The sequence below is a fragment of the Vigna radiata genome, chromosome 10, assembly GCF_000741045.1.
Source record: "Vigna radiata var. radiata cultivar VC1973A chromosome 10, Vradiata_ver6, whole genome shotgun sequence".
NCBI lineage: Eukaryota > Viridiplantae > Streptophyta > Magnoliopsida > Fabales > Fabaceae > Vigna > Vigna radiata.
The window spans coordinates 19,105,885-19,131,062 of record NC_028360.1 but is presented as its reverse complement, the minus strand read 5'-3'; the positions used below and the strand labels follow the sequence as shown (position 1 = coordinate 19,131,062).

The 25,178-nt window shown below is 33.2% G+C and overlaps 3 protein-coding genes across 5 annotated transcripts; 1 reads left to right on the top strand and 2 right to left on the bottom strand.

Annotated features, from left to right (window-relative positions):
* Positions 1–2,737: 2,737 nt before the first annotated feature.
* LOC106775239 (lysine-specific demethylase JMJ25) lies at positions 2,738–8,786 on the top strand. Of its 3 annotated transcripts, XM_014662332.2 has the most exons (13): positions 2,738–3,279; positions 3,367–3,503; positions 4,694–4,799; positions 4,893–5,025; positions 5,116–5,179; positions 5,276–6,002; positions 6,308–6,448; positions 6,527–6,631; positions 7,110–7,640; positions 7,717–7,789; positions 7,864–7,949; positions 8,242–8,361; positions 8,467–8,786. In XM_014662332.2, exons 1-13 carry the CDS (start codon positions 2,770–2,772, stop codon positions 8,536–8,538), a joined length of 2,805 nt encoding a protein of 934 aa, XP_014517818.1. In that variant the 5' UTR covers positions 2,738–2,769; the 3' UTR covers positions 8,539–8,786. The 3 variants fall into 3 exon arrangements, with proteins under 3 accessions (XP_014517818.1, XP_014517817.1, XP_014517816.1); XM_014662331.2 differs by having other exon boundaries at positions 3,376–3,503; positions 6,308–6,631; XM_014662330.2 differs by having other exon boundaries at positions 6,308–6,631.
* A 1,361-nt stretch (positions 8,787–10,147) lies between these two features.
* Positions 10,148–13,777, bottom strand: LOC106776151 (probable serine/threonine-protein kinase abkC). Its single transcript, XM_022787265.1, has 5 exons — positions 13,758–13,777; positions 12,303–13,638; positions 11,481–11,747; positions 10,719–10,874; positions 10,148–10,559 (listed from the first exon to the last, which is right to left on the bottom strand). Exons 1-5 carry the CDS (start codon positions 13,775–13,777, stop codon positions 10,440–10,442), a joined length of 1,899 nt encoding a protein of 632 aa, XP_022642986.1. The 3' UTR covers positions 10,148–10,439.
* An 8,828-nt stretch (positions 13,778–22,605) lies between these two features.
* On the bottom strand, positions 22,606–24,288 carry LOC106775305 (transcription factor MYB102-like). The gene is made up of 3 exons (XM_014662416.2): positions 24,031–24,288; positions 23,800–23,929; positions 22,606–23,674 (listed from the first exon to the last, which is right to left on the bottom strand). The coding sequence occupies exons 1-3, from the start codon at positions 24,161–24,163 to the stop codon at positions 22,813–22,815; spliced, it is 1,125 nt and encodes a 374-aa protein (XP_014517902.1). The 5' UTR covers positions 24,164–24,288; the 3' UTR covers positions 22,606–22,812.
* Between the last annotated feature and the right edge of the window lie 890 nt (positions 24,289–25,178).

The window sequence follows — 25,178 nt, the reverse complement described above, 5'->3', positions numbered from 1 at the left end:
ATTTTATAATGGAGGTCAATTACTGAAGAAATTAATTATAATGAGATGGCATAAAATAATAATGGAACTTATTCTTTCTATTCACTTTATAATGAGTGACTTGAGTTGGAAGTAAGATGCATATGCATCCTTAATGGATAATTTCTAACTTTAATTGAATTTACACACTATCTCATGATCCTTTTATAGCGTGTATTTTGCACAATATATATTACTAAATTATTGGATTTTTTAATCTTTTTAATTTTTTGGACCACACATAAAATATTAGGGATATCTATTAGGTTGGTTATTCACATTAATCTAATTTAATTCTATTATATTAGGTTGAATTTCATTTATAAATAGATTAAATATGTTTTTTTAGTAATTAAGTTGAATAATGAGTTTATGTAAAACCTACAAAGTCTAACTTGCAAATAATCCGATAAAGTGTATGTGCCAAAAATAAATATGCTTTTGAAGAGCCGAATTTGCCATTTGTAAGCCCACATTCAATAACCGTTCAATCCAAAGACATTTTTCTCTCCTTAATTATATTATGACATATATCATCTGGTTTATAAAGCTGCAATTCTAATTAATTTAATGAATTCCCGTATATTAGCAGAGAGATTTAATACAAAATTAGTTATTACAACTTTTACATTTTTAAGGTAATATACAGAACAGATTTTTCCAACAATGAGCTTTTTCAACCTTTGATGTTGTATCTATGCTACAAATAATCATGAATTTTTACAATGTAGTACACAGGTCGGTGTTGGAAGATTTTCAACATAGGTTATTTGCATGCTCGCACTCTATATGAAACAGGTTCTGTCTTCTTTATGTTTTCTAGATTTGAATATTTTATTGATAAATATATGTGAACACATCTGGTGTGCATGCATGCACAATTTCAACTTTACATTCCAACTTGTTGAAATTCTCCCTTTTATTCATTTGGTATAGGTAACATCATAGGTCACAATTTGAACTTAAGAAAACTCACAAATAGAAAATTCAAAAAAAAAAAAAAAACTACAGGAGAGAGCCTTGTAGTATCTGTCTAAAAGCAAAAGATAACTCAAATAAGTGCTCATCTCTTTATATCTCCAAAAAAAAGAGCTGATCTTTAACATTATTGGAGTGGCAACAACCAATATGCAGAAGTGCTTCTAAGATATTTATCATAAATGTGACACATTACTTACAAAACCAAAAAGCCTTTAGAAATTCCTGATATACTTATTCAGGATTTTCTATAAAGATAAAACACTCCTCATCATTTCGCATTTCTCATTTCACAAAATAAACAAACCAATCTCAGCTTTCAAGACTGTAATAAAGTATTACAAATGCTAAAACAGCTTGCAGTTTTAAGAAGCCAAAACAATCCAAGTTATTTAATGGTAAAAAAATATGTTTTTTTTTTTATCAAATATATGCAGCAGGTAATTGTTATCCCTCTACATCTAATTTAAAGCCCAAAATTTCAACACAGAAAACTGGACTTCATCAAACAAATACTTAAACAATTTTTCGGCCCATAATAAAGTACATTTGTACTCTAACTTATGCAACTCAACTGCAAAGAAAAAAAAAACTAATATCCGTTAAGGAAACATCTCATGTACCATGCACCATTTTTCATGTTATTAATCGGTATGAAATTATCTCAGTTTAACTGATAACAATGTAAATTTGAAGATGCAACGTTAAATGCTTGAAAATTAGTTTTTTAATTGTTTCAGATATATGAATCCAAATTTACAGCACAGATCATTAATATATAAACTTAAGAGAACCAAATATCCAAAAACAAATTTAATCACATGACCTTTCATGTGATACCTTATATGTAACGAACTTTTTCACCAAAAGAACCTGTGATCGATATAAGTTCAAGTTTCACAATTTCTTAACTCATCACAACCAAGCAGGTTTATTTACGTTTTATATTCTTATCATCTAAAACTAGAAATCAACAGGAAAATCAAAACATCTGACAAGAAAGCTTTCCAAGTTTATCACTTTCAAACAAGTACTTATCAGAGTAGAATATATAATGCCAATGGGTTTGGCATACTGTTACAATCAGACACCAGTTTTTGTGTACATGAGATTGCACAGAACCAGCGCATATAGAAAAACATTTACTTTTATCTAAGATGGCATGAGAAGCAAAAGCACACACATACACATACTAATATCATAGACATGAAAAACAGCTATCTAATTCCAACCACCAATCATGTGCTTTATTTTATTTATAAAATCTCTCAAATGGTAATTCACAACACTGCATTCATCTCAGCGCTGGCATTTCCACAACAAGGAGCCTGAAATTTTGCAGTAACAGGATTCACAACCATCCAAAATCAGAGCACCCACCAAAAAGGCAAGAAAAAAAAAGAGAGAGAGAGATTAAAAGCATTGTTTTTAACAGAAAAGTTTGCAGCTTGTGAGGTGAGTTAGCGAAAGTTAAGGATTTTGGTTTTTGAAAGATCAGCGATCAAATCAAACGAGGATTCCAATAATAACGCGAATATGCCACGCGCACACATGTTATGAGAATTGGACTATTAGTATTTTGTTTTCCTGCTATATAAATAAATACACACAAAATCACAGTCTTTTAGTTTTAGGCGTTAACCTGTTCCCCTTTCTTTTCTTTTATTCTGTTCCTCTGTTCTCTTCTGCCTCTTTCACTCCCACTTTTACCACAAAATATCCCAATTTCACCACAAAAAGAAATAATAAAAATTGAACTGTTATTACTCTTTTATGGGGAAAAAATCGACGCCGGAAGAGGAAGGAAAAGCGGTACCGGAGCATCTGCGGTGCAACCGGTCGGACGGGCGGCAATGGCGGTGCCGCCGGAGAGTGATGGAAAACCTAAAGCTCTGCGAGATTCACTACCTGCAAGGTCAGCATCTGCAGCACAAGGAAAAGGTTCCGGAGTCTCTGAAGCTTCAGAGAAAGAGCCAAAACGACGCCGTTGAGACTCATATTGGGGCGAAGCGGAAGGGCAACTCGAGAGAGGCATTTGTCAATAGGAAGAACCAATTGGAGCTCATAAGGATGGTTCTGCAGAGAGAGGTTGAGAAGAAGAAGAAGAAGGAATCGCAATTGAATTTGCCTTTGAATTTGAATTTGCACTCCAATCACGACTTGAGGAGGGAGTTGCCGAACGGGGTTATGGCTATTGCTTCCGCTTCAACGCCCAATGTGGCTTCTTCTTCTCGTTACTTCAGGTCCAAGAATGTCGAGAGGGGTTCTGGTGGCAAGTTGCAGGTGGGTTTTGACTTTTGACATTTTGACTTTTTCGTTTTTTTTTGTCTTTCTTTCTAGTGATCGGTGAGTTTGTTTGATTCTTTTAAGGTTGTGCAGTGTGAACGAAATTTGAAGAAGGGGAGGAGGAAGAAGTGTCATTGGTGTCAGAGAAGTGATTCTTGCAGTCTTATAAGGTGCTCAAACTGCCAGAGAGAGTTTTTCTGCATGGATTGCATTAAACAAAGGTTGGAACTTGGACTTGTTTCGTTATTTCGCTACCATTTACAAATGCTCTTTTCTTTTTTTCACTGTGAATTTCTAGCTTCATGGTTGTCCTTGCCTATGAGGTGTGAAGGGTTGCTTGATCAGAGTTTATTACCTAGCTGTAGTCTGTACATTACTTGTGGTGCAGTTCTAGAACTTCTTAGGTGCCCCTTTTGAAGTAATGTCGTTAAATAACGGAGAACCGCCTCTATAGCACTATGGCATTGCGTTTTGTAAAGGGAGGTCCGCGATGGCGGCACTCTAGACTGCAATGGCTTGTTTATATGGTGGAATTTCGGCGTTCTGCTATAACCACCATCTTCCATTGATAACCTTGGTTCATAGAGATTTGTGGACTGATTATCAATGTCAACAGAGGTTGATAAGAATAAAAGATTAAGTGAAAAAGAAAAGGACATCGTGTTTTGTACATCCAATTCCATTCCACTTTCCTGTTCCCTGTTATTTTTGTGCCGCTTCTAGAATCAGTTCTACTACACAAGGTTATTAAATCGAGATTCAAATTGTAAACTGCCGCGCTATTCCGTGAATCGTAATTTCGTATCAAATAGTAACTTTCTGCAATGAAAAGTTACCTCAAATATGTGTGTGCGTGTGTGTGTAAAATTTAATGTAAACAATTTAAACTGGAAGTAGATAAAACAACTTAAACAAAAGGCATACAAAACAAATCTACTAGTTATATCTAAGACCATGAAATCTTTATTTTAGAAGAATGGAAGCAGACCATTGAAATAGCTAAACAGAGTACACGCATTGAGTGAGGGAGTAACAAATAAAGTTGGAATAATCAAATAGGTTAAGTTCACAAGTGTTCTTTCAAATTCCTTTCCATGTAAAAATTTAAGCTCGCGTGATTTATTATTTTTTTCATAAGATTTGTTGAAAAAGTAAAAACATAAGAATTGTGTGGGTGATACAAAATTACATTTGTTCATTCATGTATCTTGGGATTTAAAGTCATATAAGTTTCATCTTGGAATAGAATTGGTAGATAGACAAAAATGTATCAAATCCCAAGATTTTTATAACTATGCTACTGCATAACCACATTGATCAATAATGGCTAGAACTAGATGTTGCCAGCATCTTTGATGCTTCTGATCAAAATATGAGATACTTGGCAATTTATCTGTTGAAAAAACTGTAGGTATTTTGACACTCAAAATGAGGTTAAGATGGCATGTCCAGTTTGCCGAGGAACTTGCACCTGTAAAGATTGCTTGGCACCTCAATATGAAGACAGTGAAAGTAAGGTCTGACATCAAAGATAAATGCTTTTTACAGCTACTACAGTTTTTTCTTAGCAGCATTTGCTGACAGATTGGTTTTGTGCCTTATTTTTTAAGGAACATTTAGCTGGTAAAAACAGAGTTGATAGGATATTGCATTTTCATTATTTGGTCTGTATGCTCCTTCCTGTACTGAAACAAATAAAAGAAGATCACCACGTGGGTGTAGAAACAAAAGCGAAAATTAAAGGTAGTGACTATTATTCTTCTAATCTGATGGTTGCTAAATTAGTCTTTTTGATTTCAACCTGGATATCTTACATGATATTGTGCATGGCAGGGAAGAAAATGAATGATATTATCATCAAACCAGTCAAGTTTGGCTGCAACGAGAAAAATTACTGGTAAGCTCTCTTTTGTTGATATTATTGAGAAAATTAAAATGTTTCTCTTGTGTTGCTTGCTGACAATTATAAGTATCTATGGAACCCTTGTCTCAGCAATCATTGCAAAACACCCATTTTGGATCTTCATAAAAGCTGCCTTAGTTGTTCATACAGTCTTTGCTTAAGTTGTTCTCACGCATTAAGTCAAGGAAGAATCTCTGAACAAAACAACTCTTCTATATCCAAGCAACCTGACAGGATAAGTGCTTGCATTTCTGGCGAAAGGTACCTATTGGATGAGAAGACCATTTCTAATGGCAATTTAACTGATACCTCAATGTTAACTGAGTGGACAAGTTGTAATGGTGCTGCCATAGTATCATGCCCACCTACAAAGCTTGGTGATTGTGGTAATAGCCACCTTGATCTGAACTACGTTTTTCCCTTAAGTTGGATCAAAGAAATGGAAGCAAAGGCAGAAGAAATAATTTGCAGCTATGACTTTCCTGAAACTCTGGATAAAAGTTCAAGTTGCCCAATGTGTGTCGACAAAGATCATAAAACTAGCAGATACAAACAGCTACCGGAAGCAGCTCAAAGGGAAGATTCTAATGATAATTACTTATTTTATCCTACAGTTTTGGACATCGGTAGCAATCATTTTGAACACTTTCAGAAACATTGGGGAAAAGGCCATCCTGTAGTAGTGAGAGATGTGCTGCAAAGTACACCAAACCTTAGTTGGGATCCACTGTTCATGTTTTGCACTTATCTTGAGAGGAGCTTGACAAGATATGAGAATAACAAGGACTTACTTGAAGCTTGTTTGGATTGGTTTGAGGTCAGTTTATAAATATGTTGTATATGCTAAACACATTTTAAGTTGATACTGTTATGTTGTTTGAGATAAAAGGATAAGCAGCATCTTAGAAAACTATTCATTGCAATTAATGTACTTGGTAGCATAAAATACATTTTAATGTTCGAAGTTCTTGCTATTTGTAACTTTCAATATCATGCAGCATAAAGAAATCATATGCTCAGATCAGTGAAACGTGAAGAAATGATGGATCCTTCTGTTGAGTCTTGAACAGAACGACCATTATTGAAAGTATAATATTAAATACGGAACTCTTACTTTGGCAGGTGGAGACTAACGTTAGGCAGTATTTTACCGGGTCTCTTAAATGTCAACCAAAGAAAAATACTTGGCATGAGATGCTGAAACTTAAAGGGTGGTTGTCTTCCCAACTATTCAAAGAACAGTTTCCAGCTCATTTTGCCGAAGTAATTAATGCTCTTCCAATTCAAGAATACATGAATCCCTCGTCAGGTCTTTTGAATTTAGCTGCAAATTTGCCACAGGAGAGTAGAAAGAACGACATAGGACCATATGTTTATATTTCATATGGCTGTTCTGATGATGAAGCCGAGTCCGTGACAAATCTCTGTTATGACTCATATGACATGGTGTGTAATATTTCCTGAATTAGTTTATTTAATTAAAACTTACCATGAAAAGGCAATTTCTCGTCTTATGGAATATGCTCCGTCTTTTGATATTTCCTTTTGGCTACAAAATTCCCATGTTCATCTTTTATGCATGTAACCGGTTGATAACTTATAGATAATCTCGCCTTTTGAAGTAAAAAGCACCCTCTTGAAATGCTGCCTATTCAGGAAGCCTTGTGTCCTTGTATGCTTTGAAAACCCTGTTCCTTGTATGTATGCTTGTTTTCAGGTGTTGAGTGAAAACATGAAAAGTTTTCCAGTACAAATATGGCTGTACCTATTACATTCTTGTAATTGTTTAAATTTTACCATTTTTTTTATTTTAATAGACATGAGCTTTATACTTATATTGAATAGACTCAACTATGTCCGAAAGTATATATTCCAACCAAAGCAGCCAAATATGCCACTCACTATGGTTGATGTGTAATTCCAGGTTAACGTTATGGCACATTCCATGGACATCCCTCTGTCCACTGATCAGCTATCTAGAATAAGCAAGTTATTGAAAAAGCACAAAGTTCTATGTCAAACGGTGTCATCTAAAACTACTACTGAGCACGCAGAAGACAGGGAACAAAATGAAATGCAAAGTTTGGTAAGAGAAAGAACTGATTTTTTAAGGAGAGTCAACAGAACATCTTGCACCTCTAGGGAAGCGAAAACAATATGCCATCAGAATTTAGACAACAATATTTCCGGTGATAAAGAATGTGGTTCCTATTCTGAAACTGAAGAGGCACATTGCTCTTTATCTTTCCACAGCATAGTTCTAAGTTCTGAGATGTTTCCAGATCATAATACTAGAAATTCCTTTGAAAACTCAGACAATGATAAAAGGAAGAAGGCTACAGGGAATGCTGGTGCTAAATGGGATGTCTTTCGAAGACAAGACGTGCCAAAGCTCTTAGAATACCTTAAAATACACTCTGATGAATTTTCTTATACTAGTGAACATCACGAGAAGGTATGTTTACAAGAAGACAATTCCTAACATGATGTTGTGGAGTTTGGTGACGATCAATTTTATATCTCGTATGCAGATGGTTCATCCACTTCTAGATCAGAGCTTCTTTCTTGACAATACTCACAAGATGAGACTTAAGGAGGAATTTAGTAAGTATACCCGAGTTTTATTAAGTATTGTAATTGTGCATAACTAAAATTGACTCGGCTGTTTCTGTTGTCAGAAATTGAACCATGGACTTTTGAGCAACATGTTGGAGAAGCTGTCATCATTCCTTCTGGATGTCCATACCAGATTAGGAATCCTAAGGTCTATTGCGTTTGTATCAAAGATTCTTACCCTGTCTGTCTCTTTTGCAGTCAAGTTAAACAACAGAAATTTTAAACTGTTCTTGAACTTGATGTACATGCTTGTTGAAGTTATCAAAGCTTACATTTTACCCATACATTTAAAAGGAAACAAAAATATTAGCAAACCATCCATGCCCTTGCTTTCCACGTGATTGCTGATTGAGGATATCAATATCTAAGCACTGACTTTTGTTTCACTTTTTATCTTGTGTTTTTTAGTGTATGACAAGTTTGCTATCATTGATCTGCAGTGTTGTGTTCGTGTGGAATTGGAATTTGTGTCCCCTGAGAATGTTGCTGAGTGTATCCAATTGATTGATGAGGTCCGGCTGCTTCCAGAAGACCACCCCGCAAAAGTAGAAAAACTGGAGGTAGTCTTCGTAATAATACTTTTATTTAACAATTTAACCTTTCTCCTGTTAGATGTTTGCCCTGAATTCACAAGGCCTGTTTCTTTTTTGGGTTTATGAAAACAGGTGAAAAAAATGGCCCTGCAGAGCATGAATACAGCAATAAAAGAAATATGTGAACTTACATGCAGAACATGATTGCACGAGCTGAAGTATATTTTAAGATGCCTTTGAACCTCTCATGTATAAGCTCCATATCATGTATTTTTTTTTTTACTACAGATTAATTCTCAAAATTGGTTACTGCGTATTTCTATTCTTTAATTTGCGGTGACCTTTATGCTTCTTTAGGTGAGAATCTGAAATAAAAAATATATATGCTCTGTATATGTTTCTCTAAGACTGCGAAAATTCCAATTAACCAATACCACTCCATAACTGCTCTATTTCACACTATTCAAATATAGTTTCATGGAGTGGATTTAATCCAAATCTATTTTTAGGCTCTAATTAATTAGATTTGGATTTCGTATTTCCAGACATTGTTTAATGGGTGTCTCCTTGTGGTTCAAGTTCATATCATTTTCTAACTAGCTTTTCGCAAGGTGGGGTGCTGCTCTAGACAATTGCATTAATTTTTTTTTCATATATTTTAAATAATTGACACCCAAATCATTCTTCCTAGCCAAAATTTTCTATATATTTTTTATTTAATATGAAGTATGATTTAGATAATTTAGCAATCTTATATATGGTAAGAATATGTTAGTATTATTCTCTTTCTTTCTAATATGATTTGAAGGCATCAACTTTAAAGGGTGCGATAGTTTATTTATGATTATCGAAATGCAATGACCCAATATGTTCGAGTGTGGAAGTCGGTATAATTTAAGAGCATTGTTAACTATTTTTTACACATTTTTTATTGTGAATTTAATCAGAATGTGTACCATAGTGTAAAAAATCTTTTATACTGCCATAACTACAAATAATTAACTTTAATAATAATTATTTTGAAAATCATATGTAAGGTAATTTCTAATAAGATGACATGAAATTGTTATATTGATGACTTGAAAATTTTATTATAAGGCAAACTTTATCCTTTTAAACAAGTCATGAAAATTACCCAGTTGTAAAAAGAGCATGTTGAAAAGATTTCTCAATTATTAAACTGCCTCCAATGGTACTTTAGTATTTTCATTTTTTTTTTGTTAAGTTTGATTCCCATATTTGTCTTGGCAACCGCTGCAGCAAGTAAATAAAATCGTGTTTTTACACTTATTAAAATAAATCAATAAATTTTAATTTTGACGATCACAAATAAAGTCGGGATGCTCTATGTCACAGAGCTGACGGTTTAGAAAGAAAATTAAAATAAATCAGGATTTATTTAGTACTAGAGAAAAATTATAATACATGGCAATCATGATTTAGGAAAATAATTGTATTTTAATTAGCCTATAGAAATATCGTTAAAACTATTTATGAACGAAGTTTTAATAAAATCTTTAATTTCCCATCATATTAAAATCTTTAACTCATTAAGAATAATTCAATGAGGAATAGGTCCAAAATTATTTTTTGTAAATGTTATTTTCTAATATATAAATAAAACAAAAATATCATTTTTTCTCAAACCTCCGATTCCCTTATAAGAGAGATATTATCATTGCATCATATGGTTCTCTTCTATTAAAATAAAATCGAAAGAAAAATACGACGCATTAAAATGAGTGTACTTGATAAAAGAAAAGTTACATAAAACTACTAAAAAGAAATTAGTTATTTGAGTATTAACTCGCCATTTAAGACCAGTTCTTTGTTCATTTCACTTTAAATACGAAATATGCAGAGGCATTAAACGTATATTCACCGTTTTATTACTTCTACTTCCATTTTTCTGGTAAACTATATGATGCTCACAACAAAAATAACTTGGTAATTAACCAAGATGAATACAGGGGATAAAACTTTCAAAAAATAAAATAAAACAAAAAAATGTGGGAGAGAGCCATTAGGACGGGATGTGTTTGTTTAGGGTTTTATGTTAGTCAAAATTGTTACTCAAGAGCCTCAACAAAGAAAGAAACTTCCTCCTAAGGGGCCATGAGTCCGTCGATTGTGTAAGAAAGAGACTTTGCCCAATCAGCTCTAAGTAACAGCGTCTGCAGCGTCTGCATCACATTGTAACCAGGATCAAGCTTTCGCTGCCAACCCTACAAATTCAACAATTTCCAATAACAGGTGAATCACATCAGCAAACAGAAATAGTATATGGGAAAGTAATAAGTATTATCTATCTTCTTCCTTGGCTGTATCAGTATATGTCTTATCACATATTTAGAGAACACAATAAAATGAAGAAAAGCAATTACCTCAAGAACCAAGGTAGTCACCATGACAGTGCAAACATTGCCATCAATATTAACTCTGTGACGCCTAACTTTCTCAAGTAATTGCTCCATGCACTCCGCAGGATGAACCAGGTCACCTTCTGGGGTGCCCCAAAAAGTAAACGATTCTTCTACTTCCTGTTACAACACAAATTACAGACATTGTCTAACATGGTTCAAGAAAATAAAATGCATTTATCTCCAGAAAATTAAGCAATCAAACAATAACCAATGTCAATCGTTCCATGCAAAACTATAATAGAATAAATTATTTAACATTCTGAGTCAATAAACCAGAAAGCACAATCCATGTAGCTTATGGTTGTGGTGCATGTATTTTCGACCAAGATATCACAAAATCAAAACCATATTAGTAAGAGCTTGTTTAATTCATCGATTGTTGTAGTTTCTAAAAACTACTTTCAGTTTATAAAAAGTAAATAGAAAAACATGTTCAGATATGTGTTTTCTACATATGTATTTTGAAATTTGTTGCCAATTTTACAGTTCTGAAAAAAGGAAAAGTGAAAAAACTTAGAGTGCTATATATGTATCCGGAGCAATACTTCGCAGATGTTAATGTCTCATGCAAATTTTTTTAAAAAACTATTTTGACATTTTTTTAACAAGTTTTTAGTTTTGTTTTGCTTTCAAAAAACTATGTAGTGAAAACAAATTTTAAAAACTCTCATGAAAATAAGCTTTTTAGAATAGCAAATGAATGGAAGTTGAAGACAAAAATACCTCAATGAAGGCATCAGGATTTGGACAGTTTTGTTGCTTTGACAAGTTAAGGGCGCATTCTGCAGCAGTTCGACCATCTCGGCGAGCAACAGCTTTAAAAAATTCCAGTAAATTTATTCTGTCACTACCAGAGAGTTCGGCAGTCATACCCACATCAAGGAAAACTACATGAGGCTTTGATTTGAAGAGCCGTTTTTGCGACTTGCTCTGAGCCACTCGAACAAGGATATTTCCAGGATGCATATCAGCATGAATGAAGTTGTCCACCTGAAAGAAGACATTGCAATGTCTTGGAAGTTAAAACTTTATAATGTTACAGTTTAAAACTATTACCAGAAGTCAATTTTTTTTTTTTCGTTCAAACTAAGGATTACTATTATCAACAGATCTAAGATGTTCCTTATAAAAACAAACTATTATTTTGGACAAAAGAAAAATCAGTATGACTGATAAGGCAAAGAAAACTCAATAAATAATATACAAAGTAGATCTAAACAACCAAGGCCATGTAAACATCACCATACTTCATGAATATCGAACATAGAAACCCTCTAAATCTAATATGTAATGATCTGAAAAATCAGTTTACCACACAGTAAAGACAATTTCTAGAAAGAGCTGATAATTATTAAAAGATGTGGTTTGTTATTGTTGTAAATAAAAACAAGCATTACAGTTCATGGGAGATTTGAGGTCATCAGTCGTGATGACTTATGCTTTATGTTGCAAAACAAATAAAGAATACGTAAAATAAACAAATGAAGTATCCCTATACGCAAGTAAATAGTGGCACAGAAAACTGCAAAATCAGAGATACTTTACCAGAAGCATTTTCAAAAGTGCGTGAGTCCCAATATGAGCAAGAGAAGATTTAAGCCGTTCATGTCCTTGAAGATCATCAACATAATACGCGACACTCTCACCCTTCTCATATGTTTCCACCAAAACAGCGGGGTGCACTAGTGGATAGACAGGCTTAGGGAAAGAAACATCCTTCCATCTACGGAAATTATAAATAAAGCGACTCAAATGGGCAGCTTCCCTCGCAAGGTCAACTTGAGACATCATGAAAACTGCAAATTGTTGTACACTCTCATCTAATCTTAACCAATTAAGGGCAGGAATGAACTTTGAAATTTTTGCCACCAAATTAATGATAGCAAAATCCCGCCTGATTGACTCTCCCACACCAGGATGTCTAACCTTTACTGCAACCACCAATGGCTTTGCTTGCTGACCAGGATAACGATATTTTAAGGAAGCACGGTGCACTTGAGCGATGCTTCCAGATGCTACAGGAAGTTCTTCAAAGTTGTCAAAAATTTCAGAAATTTTTCGACCGAATGCTTTTTCTATAGTTTTCTTTGTGTAGCTGAAACTATGCTCAGGAGCTTTGGTATGAAGTTCGGAGAGCTTAGTGCATAAATCTCGAGGAAAGAGATCAGGCCGCGTAGCTGCCCACTGACCCCATTTTATGAACGCTGGCCCTGATTTTTCTAGTGTGCGATGAACAACATGGAGCCACAGTTTCCTAAACTTTGGTCCAAAACTATCTGCAAATGGTGCCATCACAATGCTAGGAGAGAATAATATTGCTAGATAGAGAGCCCTCACTAATAAGATAAGTCCTTCAACTATTATGAATGTAAATGTAAACATGTAATTATACCCATCTTGTGCACGCATGTACAAAGCATTCTGTGATGGGTACCGTTCTGCATCTGCCCAATTTCGCTGTGCGTATGCAAGCTCTCCACATGTAAATGCCAAAATACCAGGAACTAGCAGATAAGAACGAGCTAAAGCCAAGCTCACTGCCTGCGCAATAATATTTACGGTAGGTGTACCATCACCACTGGAACAATACTTTCTGTACAGCCTTTTCCAAGCAATCTGAGAATCATGTGTGACTGTATTGCTTGCTGAGGCTACAGTAAACTTCCTAAAAGAACAGCATTTATGAAAGGCTTCCCTTGTCCCATGCAACAAGAATGAACTGCGTGCTTCACTAGGAAACTTATATTGCATGTACAACCGGCAGTGGTGGATATTCGGTCCAACTGCGACAATTGGCCCATTTTTACTCGCTTCCTGGTATCTGCTATTGTGAGTACGAACAGATCGAGAAGCTCTCCTTATATTTCTAAGCATCAAATATCTGCAAAGTGCAAAACAATAATCTTGTCAACTATAATACCATGATTCAAGTATGTTTCAGGTTATTCCATCCACAAATACTGTACACAAGTAAACCGTTACTTTGGAAATGCTCCCTACAGCGACTTCTCTTCACTCATCATCATAATAGGTATAGACGTAGAAGAGCACTAAATTTTACATCCATCCCTTCAAGAGGCATAAAGGGATGAGAAGGTTGATCCCGCATATAGTATGTCCCACTATCTGTTCCTCAGTTTTTGGAGTCCTAATTTGTTCCCAGTTTGCCTGTATATATTACCTCTCCTTTCCACTCTGTTACCGCCCGCTTTACAAATTAGAAAAGATGTTTAAAACAACTATAACAAATTCTCTCACCCTCGAACATGGGAACTCAATGGGGTTAGACATTTTAATTAGAAGGTAAGAGCTGTCGTTTCTAACATTTTCCTTTGGTTGATTAGATCTCTACCTTTTGAAGGCAAATAAATAGAAATACAGGTCAGAGATTAACGAATAGCCATAAAATAACAACCCCCAAATTGCTGGAGAATGAACAATAGACCCTTACAATTTTTTGGGTGCAACAGAATTGAAGGATCAAGGATTGCTACTGAAACTCCAGATGCATTCCCCACATGAGAGATCCTGAGTCTAAAATTGAACCCGGAAAGAAAAACGAGGAATATTGATTCGTTTAATGAAAGAAACAGAGCAGTGCGTAGACAATAATAGCCATGAAAAAAATATATAGCAGGAAATAAAAAATTGAAATCACCTAAATGCAGAGGCGAAGGAGAACAGAGAGAAAAGAAGAAGAGGGAAGTAAAAGGTTGAAGAAAAGGGAACCTGAGAAGGAAGAGATCATGCTATGGTGGTTTGATGAAGATGATGAAACGGAACGGAAGGAATGAAAGAAGCGATGCGATTAAGGAGGTGTGATGAGGTGAGGCTGAGAGCACAGAGAACACGTCTCTCCTTGACTGAAGCCGTCTCAACCAATGGAACAAACCCTAACACAACAACACCCATTAAATTCATTTTACTCCCAACATGGAAAACAAAATCATCTTTTCTCACACCAAACTCAAAACAAATAATAAATTAATAAATTATTTCTATGCTATTAATCATCATTTTAAATATTTACATTAATCCTCTGCGTAATACCTTCAATAATATCCGTGTAGAAAAAAAAAATCATGTGGAAATGTAGCTCAAATACTATTCTAGGAACAATCTAAACAACCAAAAATATAAATAAACAAAATACAACGAACCTTCTAGGATCAATTGTCTATTTTCTATGCCTATATTCGTGTTTATCAAATGAGGGTAAAAAGATATAAACACAAGAAAATTTCTGACTAATTTAACACGTATTGAAAATATTTCAACTGAATTAATATTTCCTTGTGTGATGAATCTGTAAATTTTTTTTTTTATGAAAATATTTAATATAAATAAATTTCAACATATTTTATGTCAAATTTATTGTAGAATTTGTCCAGTTTATATCAAATAGATACCATGATTTACCTTATTCGGTTTATCAGTTTAGCGCGCATATTCCATTGCACATATCCTGAGCGTTATGAATGACTTCAAAAATGTATTTATCAATTGGCATAAAAAATAGAAAAAAAAAATCTGTCAATTTAGATAATATGGAAACTTAAAGAATTTAAAATATAGTATTTTTTTTTCATAAATTATTATTAATATTGTTTAGAAAAATATTATTATATCTCAATTTACGTTATTAATTGTATTCTAGTTAAGATCAATTACTACGTATTCAAAGGTGTTTTAAAGGATAAAAATAACAAGACATATATAAACGGTCTTACATCTCTACATACGAGATTATTGGGTGTGGTAGGTTTTAATATAACTAATTACATCAAATAAAATGGTATTGTAGAAAGAAAAAGTAATAAACATTTTATTTTCATATTAAATTAAGAAAAAATAAATCAGATTTCTTCTAAAAGAATTACGTATTTGATTGGAAAGTCAATTACAAAACTATATTACAGAAGTTATATTATTATTATTATATTATTATTGTAGTGGTTAAATTTAAATAATTATATCTTGATAAATTGACCATATATTTTTAGTTTTTTCAAAAGAATCAATTTTAGAATTATAAATTTAAGAAATTACGTTTTATAAGACTCTAGATTCTTTTATAGAAATGTTTTATAGAAAAGATATTTGTGGATTGAAGTATAGATATCATATGTAAAACTCTTATATTGGAAGAAAGATATATATGAAATTTTTAAATAATGTGACAAAATAGGACCATAAAAAGAATATTAAGATTTTATGTTATACCTTTAATAATAGACATGTCTTTTACGTGTTTAATGATGTAAAATAAAATTATAAGAATTTGTGATTAATTAATTTTATTAATATTTAATTTGAAACTTACATTAAAATTAATATAAAATAAATAAAAGAGTACGTATTAGATTGTAAAAGTATTTATTATTACATAATATGGAAGTTGTATGTGTAATTTTAAGAAATCTATAATTATACATTTTAAAAATAATATATTAATTTTATAAGGAGTGAAATTGACTTTAAAAACATTTAAAACAAATTATTGGATATATACTAAGAATGAGATAATTTAAAACAGGTTCTCAAGAATAAACTCGTCAAAGATAAATGAAATAATTTGATGTTATTATTGAGTTTCAGCACTATCTATCTATATTATATATATATATATATATAAAAGGTTGTTATATTAATCAATATTTAATAACTTCTACAGTGATTTGATAAATTCAAAATTGAACTTGTATTTTGTTATAATACTTTCATTATATTTTTTTTAATATTTTATCTTCTTTTAGACGAGCTTTTGCTGAGCATGGTTTAAAAATTGTTGACAAGTAAACAATATGATAGTAAATTAAAAATTGAATTTGTTTTATCTTAATAATTTATTATTTTGTCTAATCATTATATTTAACTCAAAAATATTAGAATATCAAACGTTAATATTGTTAATTAAGATCAAAACTATCTCAAAATTAGACTGGTGAGAACTATATCACTATTGATCCGAGTATTGAAACAATACTATATTGATCAAATATTCTTGAATATACAAGATATTTATACATAATTATGAAAATATAATCATGTAATTTTTGAACATTTAAAAAATAAGTAGTGATGAACATGCAAAAGCATTGCTGTGTAACTTTATTTGGATTTAATTTATTTATTTACATCATATTAGCAGAAGTCGTGATTAAACAATTTAATTTATGTTAACATTTTGACAAACACCTTTGCTTGAAAACAACATGAGTGTTGTGATGAAAGGGAACGTGTCAATTTTAGGTACACAACAAAAAAAGAGAAAAGTCACCTTGGCCCGTGCTTCATGGTGTCAGCTTTTAATGTCTATTTAACATATAAACATTTATTAATATTGTTATGGCGGTGTGATTTTATAGGATTACATAATTATAAAACATATTTCCTCCGAGTCCATTTTCATCACAGAGTAGCTGCAACTTGTGGATCATCCACGGCTAAAATAGCCCGGCCCAATAAATGGGTTGCAACGTATAATCCAATTTTAAATTCGTTGCCTCTACACATTTTTAATTTAAGATTTTGATTAGGGGGTTACTCCCTGTACCTCCCCAATTCTAACCCCCACCCCCCCATTCCATTTTTAAGATTTGTTTTATTAGTTTACTTTTTATATTAATTTTCAGATATTTTAATAATGGAATTTATATGTTTTGATGTATTATTTTTAAATATATTTTTAACGTATAAATGGGAGAGTGAGAGTTGCAGAGAGCGTTTGGAGGAGGAGCGTTTCAAAAGCTTTGGTGGGGGTGGGGGTGGGAATACGAAGGAGAGGAATTTGAGTCTGTGTGTTTTGACTGAGGCAGACTGTAAAAGAGTAGGTTAACTTTAGTAAATAGGTGTAAAACGGTAAAAATAAAAAAAAAACATAAAGATTAATTTTGTATTTAAAAAAAAATCCAAAAAAATTGGGGGGTGAGGGTTGGAATTGGGGAGGTACAGGGAGTAACTCCCTTTTGATTATAGTACCTAACTAACTGGGAGGTGAATAAGTCAGCCCGTCTTAAACCCACATTTCTGTGTATAGGCCCATGGATATAAATGGGCCAATTAGTTTAAGACCATCTTTTGTAAAAAAAAAATATGAACACAACAATTGAATAACTAAAAAGTAAGGTAAAAAAGAGGATGGTTTGAAAGGGTGATTTTTTTTATTATTATTAATTGAGAGAACAGTTCATGAATACACCGCTGTATGTAGTGATAAAAATATTAAGAACGTGTAATTGACAGCAGAAATAATGAGATCATTATCCTTTTGGTCTTTTTAATTTATAATTATAATATATGAGTAAGTTAATCTTATACATTTTAATTTTGACAATGCGCTTTTTTAAATTAATAACCCTAATCACAAAAAGTGAGAAAAATATTAGAAAGAGAAAAATACGATACAGAAAACACAAACTAGAATGAAAGTAAAAAAAATTAGAGTCAAACCTTAACAAGGATGAAAGTCTTTTTCTAATAATTTAAGAACCAATGAACCAATTTTTGTTTTAAGTTTGATAATGATTAGTGGTGAAGAAATTACGTGACACTTGTACTTATGTGGAGACTACAGACCTAATTGCAGCCATCTTAACCTAATTATGGACAAATTTTATGAGTGCAAATCACATCACTGAGCTATTTATTGACTAATCAAACACTGCAATCTCTAATTTCTGCTGACCTTGCTCTATTCCAATAGCCAATTGATTCAACTTCTTTTCTACGCCCACAGTTTTCAATGTATGTCGTTGAAAACTGCAATTCAACCTTCAATTATATTTTTCCAGAAGCTTTTCATTTTCTATTGGCTCACATCTCACCCGAATAAATGACCTATATATACAAGCCATGCATTTTTATATAAGTTTCATTGTTCATCTTAAATTTGTTGTGCAGAAATAAATATATACTGGGACATCAATTTAATGCCATTGTTGAAATATTAAGGGAGAGAAAGATTGCCATTATCCACAGCAGACACGTTTTATAGATAAGCATTTGACAAATCATATTTTATCTATTTCAAACAATTTTCAATACAGTATAAAAAAAAATCAATGAGGAATTTGCGTTAAATAAAGCTATGCTCTAGATTAAAGTAAGCGTTCTTTTTGGACTCCGACATTAAAAGATATGTCTGAATATTTCAAAGGAAATGGATAGACGTTGCAAAAGTTCAACCCAAGAGTTAAGCAAAATTCAGAGTAATTCAAATAATGCAGTTTTAAGTTTTAGTTTTCATCTATATTTTAACATGCAGAAATTCTCTTTTTAACACTTGTAGAAATTAAACATATTTTGTTATCATTAAATATAAAAAGTAAAAAACAAATTTTGAATATAGGTTAAGATAAATCTTGCACATATTCATGAAATAAGACAAACTTAATAACATTAAAAACATGATTTAGATCATATAATTAGAGGGCCAAACATCTTACATACAAAATTATAATAGAATCAGTCATTTATAACCTAATGAAACAAGAGAAATCTGGCCTTGTTTGGGTGCAAATGCATATTTTTGTGCTTATTAATCAGTCCTTATATGTGCAGTGTTATGATCATCTGAAACTGAGAATGAAGAAAGAGACATTGAGAAAAGATAGAGATAAGAGAAAAAGAAGAAAAGGGAAGCGATGACAATAAGACATGGATCCACTTTAAGTGTTTACTTATTCAAAAACTTTGAAGTTGGAAACAGTTTTTCTTTGGTCGGTCGAGACAGAAAGCGAGAGTCACAGTGGCAAATACATAGGTTCGAGTCAAAGACTAGGCCATAACAACCAATATCCTTTCCTTAATAATCTAAAACAGATGGACATGCATGTCTCTATTGTTGGACACGTTCCGAACCCTTTGCTTAACGCACAAATGCCACTTACACACCTAGTTGTCTACAAAGTCAATCATTTTTCTGTGACGTAAACCTGACGAACATGTTACATGCGTACGGGAAAACAAGGGCATGTGCTTTCAAGAATGCAATCAGTAACCCAAAGTTATGAACCTTCATTATCAACGAGTGAGACAAAGAAAGCTATCATCTAACATAAACAAATTAAGATGGTGACTTAGCAGCTTACTATGCCTATATAAATGCAAAATTATGCTTCAAAGATAGTATGTGGTCGAAAGCTTGGCGTTGACCAAAAAATGTCCAACTTTCCTGCTTAGATAGTCATCCGAGCCACCCAATATGATGTGATGAATAATAATACTAATAATGCATCTGCTTTTATAGAATGCCATCAAATGATTCGGGGTTCTAGCAGGTATAAATGATTGAGTCTTCCATATTAATTACATTACCAGGTAGTTTCAAATTTTCCACTTCTTTTAGACACAGTTTTTCAAGGGAGTAATCTTCCCTTGTATTTACCTAATAAGTATATGATGTCTACCACTGATTTCGTAAAACCCTTTATCTCGTCATCTCTATTTCTCACTGTGACAGAATTGAAAGATAAATTTTAATGTCTTCTAAAAACATGTTCGCTTAACCAAAACAATAAAATATGTTTTTTTTTTCCTTTATTCATGTACTATAATTTGACTTTATTTCTGTTGAACGCTCAAACCGATAGCAAGGAAAATTTGACATACTACTTTTTGTGTGTTTTAAAGCAAAAAGACGTGGGAAGAGAGAAATGTAGGAGCTGGTTGTGAGCATTGTGAGGGAATATTAGAACATGTGGCAGAAAGCATGTACAGGCAATTGCCAGTTACATAGAGACGGGTCAATGTTGAGGATTCGAAACACAAAAGGACATGAAAAGTTGAGTATATGAAGAAGATAAAATGAGGATGTAGGAACAGTTTTTTGTTTGCTTCTGAGTAGTTCTGTTTGATGAAAAAAAAAGGCACATGCAGTTCAAACAAATATATATGAATCGTACTTTCTACATAAACGATTATTGTCGAATACACGTAATTCAGAAATCTGGGCTGCGCAGGAGAAGTCATTTACCTAACACCTGTACAACCCTCATTTGCTTCCGACAGCTCAATTCTTTAGAAGTAACTTCCATGTCATATGATGAACGAAGGTAGACACTTCATGGTTTTAGGACTTTTGGTACAACTTTCGTGTATGATTATTTAGTTCTTATTTATCGGTCTTAACTTTCTAGATTGTATTTTCTCGAACACTAAAAAAAGGAATTTATTATCTCAGTTATTATTAGTATTAAGATTTGGACATATTTATATTATAATAATCGTAAGTTATTGATGAGATTCTTCATTCAATAAGAAAAAAAGAAGTTTTTTCTTATCTAAATTTAAAAATATCAACAACAGCATTACTTGTATTTTTTCCGTTAAATTAATTTCCCTAGTTAGTTGTTATTTAGTTTATTTGAGACAATATAAAGCTTTGAGTTGAATTGCTTAAGTTAATATTTAATTTTACTATGAATCTAAATATTTACAGTCAAACAAAATTACATTTCGCTTTTTATCTACGTTAGTTGATGAAACATATAATAATAGGTGAGTACGTAATTTAACTGTGTGAAATTGTTTTAATTTATAATTTATGCTAAATTATTATTGAGCACGAATGTAGTAAGTTTAATATTTTAAAATTTATAATCATGCACTTTGAAACTGTATCTCCATTCCTCTCTCAGTGTTTAAAAGTTTGTCTAAATTATTTCAATTTATTTGACTAAAATAGTGATATTTTTACATGTATTAGAAGGAAAAGTAACCAGAGATAAGCTTTAGAAGTAAAATGATAGATCTTTAAAGATTGAGTTTTCGGAGTTTTCTTTTCTCTTTTGATTAAAATTGAAATATTCGGTTTCAACCTTTTATTTATATTATATCAAATTTTTTAATCTATTAAACTTAAAATTGATTGGTTTTGCCATGCCAATCGGCAACAGCAGCGTACCTTTTCAACTCAATCATCACCACATTATTGCACGCAACCCACTTCAGTTTAGAAACGGCGTTCTCGGTTCAAAGCAAATAACCGGTTCAGCGAAACTTGAACCGCTGCCCTCCTTCATTATTGAACCCACGTGTCTCAAATGCTGAAGCAATTAATAGTAGTGAACAGTAAACCAATAATTATTAATGTTAGCGCTCTCATAAAATAATAATACTAAAACAAAAAAAACACAGCACAAGATGCACGGCTTGTGATTTCAAACGAAAAAAGCAACATCGTGGGCCCCGCATGTTGCGGTGTCACCGATGCGCACGGACACGTGCCCCCTTTGTCTTTATAAGTCAATGCCTCCTGAGCTCCAATTACCCATACCATAACCCCATGCAAGTCATACTATCACTTATCCATTACAGGTGTCCGGGACACGTGTCATTCGCACGTGTTCCGGCGTGCCGTCTCCGGTCACCTCGCCAGAATCTTGGACTCACTGTCGGGATATCTGAAACCTAATTTCCCTTCCTCCTCAGTCTTTCCTTCCCGAAGATTTCCTCTCACTGCAATTTTTTTTTTATTATTTCTATTTCTGGGTATAATTTCTAATTGGAGAACGCCCCATCGAAGTATCACAAACACTCGGCATACGATTGAAAAGGAAAGTTTGTATGTAAAATGTGATAGTGCTAATATTTTGTATACAAGTAGTTGCTCTACCCAAAGAATATTGAATATTATGTTAAGCATGCAGCTGACAAAAGACATATGTACAGTCTTAGTTTTGGCTTTTCTGGCTATTGTATAGTATCTGCTTGCTTGGAGTGATATAGTTGTTTTTAATTCAGCACTTTTTTCTTAAAGTAACGTCTAATCTATAGAGGGAAAGCTGACATGCAAACCATAGCAATAATAGAAACTCCATATAGCTTAAAAAATAGATATGACGTTGGTACTTGCTAATAAAGTCAAAGCTAGATATCAATTAAGAAATTTAAACTGTCAATCAATAATAAAAATTAGGAAAATGTTACAGGGATCAACACCACGGATCCGTATCAAGGTATCCCAGAAAAACAATTTGGGGGACATGTGATAAAATCAATCAACTTTTTGGTTGATTTAATTAATCTTTGATGATCTGTGTATCTGATCACATTACATGAACTCATTCACATCTAAAATATCTGGGATTTCAAATTTCAACATGCTGCTACTGTCATAGCTCTGGTCTCTCTCGTCTTCTGTGTTGCTCCCGTTGATTATCGTGGAGTTTGAATTCAAGGGTGTGGGGCTTGACGAAGGCGTGGATAGAACTGAAGCGAAGCTTAAGTTCTGATTGCTGTTATTGGAATGGAAAGTTGAAGGTTCGGACAAGGGAGGATACACGAGATCTTGAGCACCAGAACTATAATAATTATAGCTTGATAACTGAGGGACATAGTCATCTGTTAAAGTGCCTAAAGCAACCCCATCTTTGTGCCAATCACTTATTATCTGATCATCATGGGAATGTTGTTGGTAAGTGAAGTCTGTGAAACTAGATGATGGATATGGGTCCACATTATGGGGCTCAACCAACTGTGGTTGAGAGAGAGGCAATGAAACACAAGGGGTGCCGAACACGGTGGTGCTGCATGCAGGCACCTCTTGAACTGGATCTTGAAATTGTGGCAAGTGTGGAACATGATTCTGAACTTGTGGATCGCAAAGCTGGTTCTGTTGACCCTTTGGAGCACACATTTGAAGGTGTCTGTGTTGGTGTGAGGAGGAGAAGAGTGAAGAAGCCAACCTTAGAAGCTCGGGGTTCACCATAGAAGGCTGCATGCCAAGGAGCATTTGTGATGAACCGTAGAAAGATGCGTTTAGAATGGAAGAGATGTCCAATAGATCAAGTCGAGGACTGTGTGTGACAGGGTCAATTCCCATCCTCAGAAGCCTTTTTCTAATGTGTGTGTTCCAATAGTTCTTGATTTCATTGTCTGTTCTTCCCGGTAAGCGAGAAGCAATTGCAGACCACCTACACAATCAAATAATAATACTAATGAGTCTACGCAGAAGAAACCTTAAAAATATTTAAGGAACTGTCTGTTATTAAATAATAATTTTGAGTAAAAACTCTGAGAAGAGACAAGAATAACTGACTTGTTGCCAAGAATGCTATGTAGCTGAATTATGGTCTCTTCCTCCTCAAACGAAAACCGACCGCGCTTTATATCTGGTCGGAGATAGTTTGTCCAACGAAGACGGCAACTCTTTCCACATCTCTGCAACCCTATTCAATAAATAACACCAAACTCGTCAGTTGAAACTCACATAATTAAATTTAAAAAAAAAAAATGCAGTTATTTGATTTTGTTTAACTTGGTGAGATACCAGCATTCTTTGGGAGTGTCCTCCAGTTGCCATATCCATGTTTCTGAATGTAATCAACGAGTTTCTGATCCTCCTCAGTGGTCCATGGTCCTTTCTTGAGGCCATTCTTTTCGCAACAAGGAGCTCTACCCATTTGTTGAGGTAGTTTTAGAAGGTGACGAGAGACAGAGGAGGAAATATTTGAGACGTGAGAGAATAGGGAAAGAGAAAAACGGAGTTATGATAGTAGGGTCCTTAGTGGGACGTAGTAGTGGTTTTGTGGTATAAATAGAAAGAAAGTGAAGATTAAGAAACAAGGGAAGTCAAATTGATTCGGTGCCGTCCTCCTGTTATCCCTCTGGGCATTGGCTACGTGTCTCATCTAATCTATGAAAATTTTCCCCTATTGTTAATGTTATTATAGAAAAAACCATTCCAATTATATCACTTTGTACGTTAATACTATCATTTAATTACTTCAACTTAAACTGGATTAGCATGAAATGATAAGGAAGAAAGTAAACAGATTTGTGTGTTTGTGAATGTAAAATTGTATTAAAAAAGTGATAAAGATTAAGATGGAGTGAAGTGTGAAGGATGATTTTCCGGGAGTGTGATTCCTGAAAGTTTCTGGATTGATATTAGCTGTCATGAAAAGGAGACGCCACGTGGCCCTCTGTCTTTGTGTCTGTATTATTACAGTAGAGGAATAGACGGCGTTGGTGCATACATATACACATACCTTTTATTTTCTTCCTTTTCCCTAAAGCAAGCCTTTTATGTTGAATGCTGTGCTTAGCTTTCATGAACAGATGTTTGAATTTAAAACAATTATTCGTTAAATTAATAGATTAAGAAATTTTGACATAATAGTTATAATTCTCAGACAACAATATCTCAAAAAACTTATTAAAAATTAAAAAAAAAGGAGAAATAAAAATGAAAGTAATTTGATGAAACATGTAGTGTTATAGTGAGCATCTTAAATGTGTGTACATAATAAATGCAAAGAAGGTTGAGGATGAGCATTTAATAGACACCGTGGCAATAATAGAGTTCGGTGTTGCCTTAATTTAAAATACTATATACTCCTCCAAACATTTATTAGGCATGATATGGGATAAGATCTATTTTATTAATTTAGATTATTCTGAAAAAGCATCTTTTTT